The sequence below is a fragment of the Rhinolophus sinicus genome, linkage group LG03, assembly GCF_036562045.2.
Source record: "Rhinolophus sinicus isolate RSC01 linkage group LG03, ASM3656204v1, whole genome shotgun sequence".
NCBI classification, from domain to species: Eukaryota; Metazoa; Chordata; class Mammalia; order Chiroptera; family Rhinolophidae; genus Rhinolophus; species Rhinolophus sinicus.
The window spans coordinates 136,084,550-136,097,942 of record NC_133753.1 but is presented as its reverse complement, the minus strand read 5'-3'; the positions used below and the strand labels follow the sequence as shown (position 1 = coordinate 136,097,942).

The 13,393-nt window shown below is 38.9% G+C and overlaps 1 protein-coding gene across 1 annotated transcript in view; it reads right to left on the bottom strand.

The window, feature by feature from the left end:
* The window catches only part of ELL2 (elongation factor for RNA polymerase II 2), a 70,882-nt gene that overhangs the window by 26,275 nt on the left and 31,214 nt on the right, over positions 1-13,393 (bottom strand). The window contains exon 3 of the mRNA XM_019727992.2: positions 2,098-2,219. Within this exon, the coding sequence (XP_019583551.2) occupies positions 2,098-2,219 (122 nt within the window). The remainder of the gene's footprint in view (positions 1-2,097; positions 2,220-13,393) is intronic.

Sequence of the window (13,393 nt, the reverse complement as noted above, 5' to 3'; positions counted from 1 at the left end):
TCAAAAGAAAGATTTAAAAAGAAAGATAAGGAAGACGAGTTAATATGTCATTTTTGGACATCTGTTGAGTCCTTAGTTTGAGCTTCACTGGCACTGTAAGACTAGAAAAGGGGCATAAGAAAGCCCCTGCCTTTGAGGAGCTTGTACTATTTTCAGGAGAGACTGGATCCATGGGAAAAATAAAAATTAAATAGAAAAGGTGGGTGTAGATTATGAAAAGGTTTGCTTGCCAGGTTGAGAACTGTAAGTTTGAGTGCTTTTGTTACTAGAGTGGCAAATTTCAATTTATACCCAACCACTCCATTTTATAAAGCACCCTGGATCATTCTTTTATACTTGGATTATACTACTGCATTTGCCCCAATTTTCTCACAATAATAATTTCTGTTTTTCTTGCTGCATCATTATAGTTTACAAGTGACTTTAAATCCTGCTCCAAACAAGCAAGGTAGAAATAAACACACAGGGTATTGACGATGTAAGGGAGAAACCATATCACCTATGATGATATGACTGGTTTTGAAGAGATTAAGTTCCTTAATAAAATTCCTAATGGGATATAGGTCAGTTTGATATCAAAATGTTCTCACTATAATAAAGCAATGCTCTAAAAACAAGCATGTCAGATGATGGCACCACAATTTGAAATGGGTGTGCTCTGTGGTGTGGAATGAACACTGGACTGGGAGTTAGGAGAACTCAGTTCTCATTTTCAACCTAGTCATTAACTAGCCAGCTATGTAACGGGGAAAGTCACCTGTGAAAAGAAGAGGTTGAACCACACACTTACCAAGGACCCTTATACTTGGTGATTCTATAATGTATTACAATACTGTCCCACAGAATTTTCTGAAGTGGTGAAACGATCTGTATCTGTGCTGTCCACTTTGATCGCCATTAGCCATGTGGCTACTGAGCTCGTAATGTGTGGTTAGTGCGAGCGTAGAACTGAATTTTTCATTTTATTTCATTTTTATCAACTGAAATGTAAATAGCCACGTGTGGCCAGTGGCTATCACAGTGAATATTGCAGAAAGGTCTATATAATCTAGAGCGCACGCAATTTATACCAAAAAATATAAGTTTGGGGGTGGGCAAAATTAACATATACTCGGGAAAATGGCAGATGAAGATAAAATAAATTGTTATTTAGTCACCTTGAATGGGAGGAGAAATTTAGAACTCTTTCAGTGATGTGTCTTATTTGATATCTCTCTGCCTCCTGCGCTCCCTGGAAAGACGCCGTTCCTTTCGGCTTTCTCCCACCTCCCACGCAGGGGAGCGCTCACAGTTTCAAGTACAGCTCAGCTAACAGACAGGGATGGAGGGCCCGGCCACTTTGGCCAGTACCATCGTCTCACGGGAGGGTGGGCGCTCTAAGGCCTTGTCTTATCCACAGGCAGAACAAACTCCCCCTACTCAAGGGGCCCATTCTTTAATCAGAAACAACCACTGCAAAGAAGAGTACAAGTCGCTTATTGTTCCCAGAGGCGCCCAGTAGAGAAGGGTCCCTGGTACCCGGGGAGGAGGCTGTGGATTCTTGTCTTCCTCCCTCTTTTCTTTTTTAAATCAGAAATGACTGCTATGCTGGGATTAAGTTCTCATTTCCATTCTTCTGCAGAATAACAATTTTTTAAAAAAATCTATCTTAAAGCAAGGCTTGCACAGGGAAGAAGGAAGGGGATACATAAGATACACACACACATACATATATATTTTTTTCTCCTTTACTCTTGAAGGCAAGCCTGGAGTATGCTATAAAAGTACTCTTATTTAAATGAAGTGAATAAAAAATTTTAAATCCCCAAACTTGTCTTCAATTAAAATAAACAAACCTTACCTTTGATAGGTTAAAAAAAATCTGTACTTTAAAAAACCTTGAGGGCAAAAATGTTAAAATTTTGTGATTGTATCCCACAGTGACGAATATAATTTCTAACACATAGTAAGTGCTCAGTATTTCTCAAATAAATAAATGAACTTTCCCATTCAGTTCAATAAATATTTATGAATGACTACTATATATTTTATTGTTTAATTTAAAAAATGCTCCAAGAACGGTAATTTTCCCTTTAGTATACCTTGAAAGGTACTTACCTGGAGAATCTTTGCTGGATGCAGTCAAAGCTGCCCTGAGGGTTGTCTTTACCCACATTTGACAGATAGAAGTTAAACGTATGCACTTCGTTGAGGGGATCATTTTTGGGAATTTTGACAAGCTAAAATGAGGGAAAAAGAGAGAAGCACCTCAAATTATAAATTTTCCATACACTGGTCTGATGACTGTTTTTCAAGTAACCTTCATTTTATCCCCAAGCTCTCTTAAGCATATGCGTTTATAGCATTTAAATGACCAAATCATCTGAGCAATCTAACAGGCATGCCTGTAGCTCAGCACATTCTCGTGTCTGTTTTCTACCCTGAAGTGTCATCATCACTTCTGCTCAGTAATTAGTTTATAAGAGAAGCCTCTTCATTTCAAATGAGCAAATGATTACAGTTCCCATGGAAGAGTTATTAGTGAATTGGCCAAAAAGCTCTTCCTATTTTGAGATACGTAGATTCTGTCTGGCTGATGTGACCCCTTGCTGAATAGTAGTAGATGTTTCAATGGTCTCTGAGATCGAGTCCATATCCCAGTCTTTTGCTCCTTGTTACAGACACATTTCATTTTAATTCTTCCTTCTTTGAGTAATGTATTTTTTTAAAGACTAACTGGCAGCATAAGGTGAATGCCATAATTATGCTCACAACAAAATACCGCTGGGTGTTTCTCTCTGCCCTGTGATTCCCTGATTCACCCTCTGTGGACAGCACAGGGTCAGCAGCCTGCAGAGACGACTGTGCAGGGCACTGCAAGGCTGAGCCCCAGGCCACACTGAAACAGGCAGACGTTCTCTATGCTTGCTCAAAGTCTGGTTGCTCTACTAGTTGGGAAGCCTCATGAGTGAAGGGAGAGGGCTGCACTAGATGAATGAGCCCCTGCACTGGGCACCTTTTCCTGGCATATGGTAAAGGCTCATAAATATTGTGAACAAATGAACTAGAACCTTCTCATTGTCTTTCAACTGCTCCACCCTTTCCAGCTCCCGAGACCTTTCTTCCCTTGGGTATGCAAGGGACACCAGGGTGATAATTACAAAAAGGATAAGTTGGTGCCATCTAACTAAAATTATTATAATCTTTGAACCTAAAAATCAAGCACTACCACAATTAACCTAGATAGAAACTCTTAGTTACTTGTGTCATTAGTGTCTTAATGAATTTTAAAGTCTACATTTGCTTCTTTTAAGATATTTATTAATGTAAATGAAATGTAACAATTCAACTTAATTTCCCAACTTTATTTTGTGTGTTGATCATTGTGTTCCATGATTTGAATGACTGTTTTATCTCTCAATAATTAAAAAAAAAAAAAAAGATATGTTGCCACGAGTGTAAAATATGACATCCTGCTCTCCAGCCCCCAAATACACAGGGTGTTAGTAATTTAATTTACAAATAGGGAGGGGAAAGCATTTTGTAATTCTCTTTCTTCTCCCACAAATCTCTCCTTTACATGATAGGAAGACTAATAAGACTCACAGCTAACTGGCTGCCGTGTGTGTGAGAGTGTGTGTGTACACTCATGAATGGACTAGTCGGTATAATCATGTATGACCTCTGCTTGGCCTTGTAGGGCACCCTGCAACTTCGACGTGCTTATTTTACAAGACTCCTAACCTTTGACCTACAGAAAATAATTTGGAGCCACCAATTGCAACCCACACCCCACCCCTAAAAAAGTAAAGAAAGGGAAGATGGGAAACCATTTGCAGGGTCTGGCACATAGAAGACACACAATGTTTACTGGAAGAATGAACAAGGAGAAGAAATAAGATGTCAAAGACTCCTTTGGAAAGGAGATTCAAAAGACTCATTCCACCAAGATGTTGAATATTAGATAACATTCCATAAAGCCTGTATTATCCATGAATTTAAACTACCTTTGGCTCTCTATTTTAAATTAGTTCCAACTCCTAGGGCAACAAACTTCAATATTTATTATCTATTCTATAAATTATATTTTTTGGGTCCTAAAGTTATTATTTTGTTTTCCCAAACTTCCCCTAATTCTAAAGTGCTGGAACTTTGTGAAGAAGTCTTAATTTATACTGTCTGCAAGCATATATCGGTACAGCCTCCCTCCTTGCCCCCCCCCCCCCAATAATCACCTAGTCTAAAATGTCAGAGGGCCCAGGTTGAGAAACTATGGGTTAGAGACAGAAATAGGTCAGTTCCTCAGAAGAGAAGTCAGAGAATTCTGATCTCATTGACTTCTGAAAATTAATAAAGAAGTGGAGAGAAAAATTGTATCTTTAAAGAAATAAAATTACCCATTTTTATTTCAAACAAAAAGGAGTCATTTTAACTTATTTAAAACATCCCAGTTTTATATTTTCCAATCGTAAGACATTAAAAAGTAAGTAAGTGCACATGAGCCACGTGTACAGTATATTTAGCCATTGAGAGAATGTAGAGTTAAGTGCCTGCTGCAAATTAATTTCTGCAACCTCTCCTAAGCATTACAAAGCCAACAGATAAACAAATGGATTAACAGAAGTTATTAAAAACTTCTGTTAGAAGTCTTTTAGAATGCCCACTTTAGATATCAATTTTAAAAAAGGAGGTCTTGAAGAGTAATAATTACTATGAATGAACTCTCAAAATGAGAAAAGAATCACTTCAGGATAAAGAAAGTGAATATTTGTAGTGACTCTCTGAGAACTGTTCCCCTAGTAAGTTCCAAAAACTTCACTGGCAATAACAATCAGAAAAGACTAGTATAGTTTTCAACTTAAGAAAACCCAGAGCAACACTTATGTGGAGAGCGCTTGTAATCCCTGCCCTTCCTCCTTATTCTCACATACACCACACACGTTGGTAAGGGTGTCAGGCTGCTGACTATCAGTGACAAGCAAGCTTGGTCTTCAGTTCTGTGAAAGCAAGGTAGTACGATGGAGAATGACAGCAGGACTTCTCAACAGTCTCTTCCACCCACGGTCCCACTCTGTGGGAGGGGTGGGTGTGTGAGCAGTGAGTGGATGGTGGCAGGGACAGGCCTCAGGGCAAACCATACGCATTTGGGAACGCAAAGGTGACTCGTGATGCATTTCGTGGTGTTTTTTCCAGCTATGGAGCTGGGGTGGGGAGTAGAGCTTAAGGAATGCTGAAGGAATATGGTCTTCTAAGTTTCTACATCACTTTTCCTCAGTTGTTTTCAGAACAACAGCAATCAGATGGTACAGACTGACCTAATCTCGAGCTTTTCCTGTAAAAGATCTGAGAGGAAGACATCGCCAAACAATCTTTATATCTTTAAAATTTCAAAAGCTTAAATTACATGGTCTATAGATTTAGTGTATCTAATTTCCTGAAGAAGATGGTACAAATTAGATACAAATTTTATTTGTATCCATATCTAAATATACTCTTAAGAATGAAATGGATGTACAAAGGAGCACTTACGTTTATAGCTGGTAAGTCTGCATAACAGTTTGGCCCCTTGGGCAATAAAGCAGGAGACTTAGTGGAAACAGCAGGTTGAGTATGACAATTAGGGCAGGCGGGGTGGGGTTCGGGGTGGGGGAACGGAGGCTTCAGAACTAAACCAAGAGGACCTCGAGTGGAATGGAGCCTGTGGGACCGCTGACGGCCACAGATTAGACCTTGTCTAATCAAGGGTGATAAATATGCCATTTCAGAGACTAGACTTCAGGAACCTGTGAATACTCGTCACTTATCTCTCTCATACAGGAGCCTATTCTAGAGCTTGTCTAGATAGTGAAACAGGAGCCAGTCCTTTCTTCCAGAATGGTTACAAAGCATTTTCTTGTACACTGGCCTGTGAATGTACAGAATATGAAGAGGGGAGATGAAATCACTGTCATCGGCAGGCTCTGGGGATTGGGCCAAGCGCCATGGGAAAGGAAATCCTGATTTAGAAGCAAACTTGGAAGAGCGTCCCTTTGTGCGATAGGAACTTCTCAACTTTAATCACTGCATTGCAAGCTTTTCCTGCAGGCCTGTCGGGATTTCTTTACATTTAGGGATCCATCGTCCACATGAAATTTTTAGCTAAATGCCTCAAGAGTGAAATATTTAAAAAAGTATCAAAGACTATGATTCCAAACCACTTCTTAGTCCAGATGAAGAATATAAAAATATGCCACTATGTGCTGGGCAACTGGAAAAGCAGATTTTAATTTTCGTTCTAAAAATGAGAGACTGAAAATCAAAGATTTAGGACCACAATCCACAACCCTCCTCCCAAACTCCAGTCTGTCTTCGATAAAAAGCTATGAAGAAAAAGTTTCAGGAAACTTTCAGACATTTATAATTAACATAAACACTGTATACCAAGCTGTATAAGGCAAAGCTTCTAATTATTCTGAGATACAAGCTCAGGCATGTGGCAATGGAGTACTGTCTGAAAGGTCATTTCAACATCAAGTCCCGGACCTCCTATTTACATAAGGATGCAGGGCAGAAATGCCGTGTGTACACTGCTGCCAGTTTCTCACACGGGTGTGCTGACATGGCTGAAAAGCCACTGACTGGCACCTTCACTGCAGAGTTTTCTCACCCTTAAGTCAAATACTTTCTGCTCAATATCGCACTGAAGTACAAAGTAGATTAAAAATAGGACCAAGGTCTTTTTTGTGCATTTATTTAAAAGAAATGCTTTGTTCTTTTGTGGGTATTACAAATGATTTAAAACTTACAGAAGCCTTTCTTTGACTGTAATTCTATGAGTTTTAATATCCCACCTTTTCTGCTAAGGTCACCTTAAATTCTTACTGAGATTCTCATGACGCAGCAGTACCACAGTTTGATAGGATAACTCTTGACCCTTAATGCCGACCTATAGTGCTGACAGGTCTTTTGAGATCATCTGGTTGAATGGCTTCGTTTTATAAATAGGAACACAGAGAGGCTCAGTGACTTTTTCAAGGTTATAACTGTATTTAAAATTGCAACCCAGGACTCCTGATCCCGACCCTGCTCTGTTTGACTAAAACATCTAGTACCTGTACTGCTCACAGATTATGTTTATTGTCTTTCTCTCCCCGACTAGAATGTAATCTTTGGAAGGATGGAGGCTTTTGTCTGGTTTCTTCCATGTATATATCACCAGCATCTTGAATAGCGTGTGGCACAAAAGTTACTCTACATGTTTGTTGAATGAATGAAAAAATGTTGGTTAAAGCCTGAGCCAGGACTAAAACTGAAGTGTCTGCTTTGTTTCCACCAATGTTTCCAGAGTACATTGAAAGTTTCCTTATATGAAAAAGGGGTTCTATCCTCAAATTTGAGAAATACCAGCTTAAACAAAATGACTTTCTTTGTTATAGGTCTTTTTATACTGAATAGTAGTTTCCCAATTTGTATGACCTCAGAATATACTTCCCTCCATTCCTCTGCTATCTCAGGAGACCAGTCTGCCTCTTAATAGTCTTTGACTAATATATTTATTATTTTACTATATGTAAACTATGTATCTTAGCTTAGATATAGATAAAGCTTGCTACAAACACTTAAACATTAGAACTCTCTGTTATCCTTAAATCCTTTCCAGGCCCTTAATGATTCTGTGATTCCCTAATAGTCTAGAAAATTCAGTTTAGCTAGAGAAATGCATTTGCATGTACTGTTCAGGTTCCAGAATTTAGGGGCAGAAAAAATAATCTAGAATCAGAACAGAAAATAGAAACCTCAACCTGAAAGACACAAGTCCTATTTTTTCAAACTAGAGATGCAGTTATGACTTTAGGCCTAACATTATGGGTTTAAGGAAGAAAAAAAAAGCCTCTCAGATCAGCCCAGATGTGGAAACCACTGCCGGGTAGGTGTGGGGGAGTAGGGAGGGCAGGGTGTCTTTCACTGGCAATAGAAAATGCTAAGTGTTATAGTGTTAGAGAAATCAAGAAGAGCTAAATATTCCTATTGACAGGGAATGGCAGGGACTGGAGAAGATCCCACACGTACTAGAAACATCTGAAATTTCCACATGATACTTCACTGAGGAGAGTAGTGCAAAATACTAAATTTACCTAGCACAAAAAGAAATACTGGCAGTTATCCAAAAAATTCAGGCTGTGTAGCAACTGATATGAATAATTCAGGAGAAAGTAAGTCCATTTATTTCCTAGCATTTTTCCTCTTTAGCAAGACGTATATTAAGGGGAAAAAAGTAAAGGAGAATACCTTTCCTTACTATTCTTCACATAATTTCTTTAGATCCACTTCTTAAAAAATTCTTAGTGAAACAGTAGAGTAGGCCAATACTGAGCTTTCTTGGTTCTGTTACTTCCATGGGTTATGGTCTTGTTAGAAAAATCATTCCTGAAAATTGCATTCTTACCCCTAATGTATTCCTGGTGTGTCCAGTAAGATGACATTGATTGATGGATTTGTTCACTTCATTCATTACATAAATATTAACTGAGTGCCTACTGTGTCCGTCAGTGTTCTAGTTTCTGTGACACCTTAATAAATAAAACTGACAAAGATTCCTGCCATTGTGGCACATATGTATAGAAATCCAGGAGTGAAATGGGGACCAGGTGGAGGCATTCGGGCTACATTCTACACGTAGAGGCAGCAGGATTCCTAGACATAGTGAACGTGAGTAATGAAAGAGAGAAATCGAGGATGACGCCAATGTGTTTCCCCCTGAAAGCCTGGAGGTGTGTGTGTGATCTTGAATATGATGATGAGTGCTTTAATGTAACTGAATCCATACTAGCTAAGTGCACTGAAATATAAATGACCAATGCTGGTTTCACTAGCTAACAAGGGGCTTCAAAGTGAGGTTTGTTATGACTCATTCTGTAGCCTCATGGCTAAAAATTATTTAGAAAAGACCAGGTGGCTGGGTATAGTTGATTGGTAACCGAGTATTTCCAGGAAAAAGGGGGAGATGACAGTTATTTGCAGGGTAAAGATGCAAATAGCAGATTCTAGAGATACTGTATCAGGGAAAAGGTACAAATGATGGAACATGAAAGTAATAGAAAATCTGTATTTAAAAATTACTGCAAAATTGATCTAAATGCCAAAGCAGCTTTTAGAAGAAAAGGAAGAGAGTCACGAGAGAATATGAGAAGTTTGTTCAAACTTCATGGCTGAGCTAGTCCCTAAGTCTTTCTCTGACACCTAAAACTAAAACCTCCCACTGAGTTCTGTAACTCTCATCATAAAACTGCTTTTCAGTTTCATTTTATTAACCAGTCCCTTCTCAAATGTAAGGATATTCCATAGAATCAATGTTTATATGGAAAATAATTCACATCTTCTCCCTAAATCTGCCCGGCATCCTACCCTGACTCCCACCCAGTCAACACACCGCCATTCATTTAGTTCTGACGTTACTGAGGAGTCGACCTTGATATTCTCTCACACCACTGAACACCCCTCAGCATCCAGGTAACGACAGGTCCTACTGCTTTTACTTCCTGCATTATCTCTCAAATGTTTGTCCTCATCTCCCTCATTCGCTTTGGCTCAATAACACCGGTTGCTTGGACAACTTGTTTTTTTGGCCTCCACTTTTGCCTGTTCTCAATCCCGTCCTCTAAGCATTCAGCTGCCAAAATGAGTCTCATAAAATGCTACGCTGACTATGTCAGTCGCAAGAGTGATTTATTTCTTCATGGCTCTCTGCTACGGATCTACCACCCGGGCCAAGCTCCCTAACAGGACAGATGAGGTTCCTTCGCAATAGGCCTGGGCCTCACTCTCCAGTTGTATTTGCTGTTCCCACTTCTGTCTTGGCTTGTGCTAACTTAGCCCTTTATTTAAGACCTCTCAGGAGCCCTTCCCTCAGGGAGCCTTTCCTTCCTCAGGGAGGTGGGTTTAGAAACCCCTCCTGGGGTTCCCACTGGCCCTGGGGCCCACTTCTGCTGCTGACTCCACTACACTGCACACTAAGTACCTGTTTATGTGTCTTCCTCCCCACCAGCCTGTGAGTTCTTTGGGGGCAAGGACCATGGTCTTATCTGGAACACACATCTGGAACACAGTAAATATTTATCTGAAGACATTTGGGACTAGATTAGGTTCACTCAGAAGAAGTCTTATGCTAAGGATGCTGAAAAATTAGAGCTGTATCTGAAATTGATCACTTAAGAGTCTGTGGAAAACCAGGTCTCCCCAGAGCAGGCAAAAATAGATAACGAAGTGAAAGGAGAAAAAATAATCCTACACAGCTGCTTGCCGTGTGGTACAAACATCAGGATGAGATAGTTTCTGATCTCTGTTGTGCTATGTTTAGCCCCAAAACTTAGGCCAAGTGGCTTCTTGGGTTTCTAGAACTTTAATTTATAAGTTTTTCTTTTAAAAAAGTATCATCTTTATTAAACACTCACAGAATGGTCTGGCCTCACCAAATTCCATTTGAAAATATAAGCCAGCATCTTTAAAACCACTTTGTATTTTAAAGGACTTAGGGAGACCATACTAAATAATTCTAAATTTAGAAATTCTCCTGGTCAAACAGGAAGCAGAATTTTGTTTTAAAAATTATCTGTTTCTCAGAAACAAAGACCAAACCTGAATTCTACAAGGAAAAGAAAACAACCTTAAAAATGCATGTCAATTTCCAAATCCATTGCTAATCTTTTCTTTTTCTTACTCTTTTGGAGTCTTGAAAAAAGCTTTTTGTGTTATGCCAGGAAGCACTGCTAGTGAAACAAGGGTGGCAATAGAATTCATGCATGGCAGTCAAGAGCTGTATAAGTCTAGGAGAGAGACTGGCATTTCGACAACTGTGAATCCTCAAAATTAAGTTGCTAAAAGTGAACCAGGCCCTAGATTTTGCAAAACACATGGTTTCATCCAAACCCAATCAATGTTACCATAAAAATTTGTAAATTCAACAACATAAATAATATTTAAGTCTGAAGACTATTTCCATATAGATTTAGAAGTATATTCAACTCTTGTCTGTTTTTCAACATCAATAATATTAAACCTCTTTGTAAGCCTACATAATAATGTTTTCAAAATAAATCTTACAGGGAACTCCAGCATGTCTTACAAATCGAGTCAGAGCTGCCTTGGTAGGAAAGGGATGACGAGCGACTGACGGGGACTCTGAGGCGGCCACTATGGTGACATCACAGAGTCCCCAGGCTCTGGGGACCAGACACAAACCCCAGGCTCTACACTAAGGAAAGAGAAACAGTGACAAGATGGACAATAGCCGGAGGATATAATTTGATTAATTCAATTTTGGTCACATCTTAAACGACAAATACAAAAGATTGTGCACAAAATATAAACTCTTATGTGCCTTTTTAAAAAATGCTAATTGATGCCAGATACTTGAAAGATACCAAAGATAGGAAATGGTGTCCTGCTGCCTTGTTCTCTTTTCTTTTGAAAATGCTTTCTTTATTATTGGATCCCTTTGTGTTTCCAGTTCAAAGTTGGGTCTCCCTCAATGGTTTGAGAAGAAAAAATGAGAACTCTTGTCCAGAGGTGAAAAGGGAGCAGCACATCTCGTGTGCTAGACCAGGGGCTCTGCAGCAAACGGCCCACTTCCCACTCTGGTGCCAGAACTGATTATCTGTGTTACCTGGGGCAAGTAACTTGACCTCCTTACTCCTCGGTTTCCTCATCAGTACAATGTGGATAATGCTATTACCTCATATGGTTGTTGCGAAGTTTAAAAAGATGGCCCATGTGAGGTACTTGGCACATAGTCCGGCACACAGTATGTGGCCACGAATGTTCGCTCTGATGATGTAAAGACAGTACTGGGTAGCTCCCATGCCACTCTGATTTCAGCCTCTTGGATTCAAGCACATACACGCCTTCTTTAACATAATGATGCGTCTGATGTTAAAGTAATTTTCAAATGATGAAGGAACTGGCAAGAAGTGCCCTGTGGATAATCAAAACTTGACAATACTTATTCTGAATCCTTGGTATTTAACAAAGGGGCTAGAAACCTTCAAGGTCAAAACTTAACTGCTAGCTTCAATAGAAGCCAAAGGAGCTATTTGGGAAAGATCAACAACCAAAAGACTAGCAATAATATTTCTAATTGTTCCAAAGTCAAAGTACAGAAAGATAAGATAAAAGAATGAATCAGTGAGTCAGTCACAACAGTGCCCGTGGAAGGCTGAAAAATTATAGATGCCTAGTGCTACTCTAGAAGGAAAGCACACACGGCTTCCCAAGTGCCCTATCCATAAAACACTATGCTGCCTTCAGAGCCCCAGAGAGCCCCAGATACTAGCTGCTACACAACAAAGCAAGAAATAGAATTAAGGGTTCTCATGGGAACCATAACTCTGTGACTCTAAAGCAGTCAATCTTCATAAATATAAGCAATATTTTAAAGTTTGTGTTTTTTAATATTGTGTCAAAGCCTGTAATATTTTAATTTTTATAGATCCCTTTCCAAACATCTACCTTGAAAATATATTCCTGAGGTAAGGTTCATTTCATAAAATTCGTTTCTATTCAGTTTTCACTTGCTAATTTCCTTTAAGACTATAAAGGAGGTAAAACTATTTCTGATTTTACATGTATAAGGTTCTTGATATGCACAGTGCACAAAGAACTGAACTAGAAACTGCAGTTCTGATTTCTAAAAGACTTGGCTGACCTGATGTAAATAAGAGGGCCTGTCAAGTCTCTCAGATCAATTAATTTATGATTGTAAGAAATACAGAACTCAAAAAGATTCATTGTTAGCATAGTATGCTTGCACTGTTGGCACAGCCGTCAAACCTATGTCTTCAAATAGAGAAAAAGATATGTTGGCAAAGAAAGGACAATTATTCACATTTAGACAGCTAAGGTAAATACTGTATTTGGATAATTCACATCACAAAACATTTGCTTGATTTCTTTTAGAGTTTATTACATTCTGTTACATGGTGGAACCACACACACCAGCGAGACTCTAGAACAATGAAACTACAGAGGTAGCAAAATATTTCATCCCCTTGCCAATACCACTTCATTGCCCCATAAAAAAGGTATCTGTATCCCTAGGCTTCGTGAGAAGTTTGTAATGTCTCATAAGGAAGACAGGTATCTAAAAATGAGAGTGGAAACTCAAAAGCACTGAATTATTAGAACCACAAATGGTGGCAAAGTGGCAAAATATGTGAAAAGTTAGAGAAATAGAGTAATTATTTTTAAAAACAAAGAAAAATAGAGTAATTATTTCAAAGGAAGTCCATGAATTACTAAAATAAAAATGTCTCCTCACTATAGTGGGAGAAACAAGTACAGAAATGAAAAGCCCAGATCCACTCCTAGCAATATCAGATGGAGACAGCAAGGTATTTGTCAATACTTCATATTGTAGTATTTTACCTATGCCAGATATTAT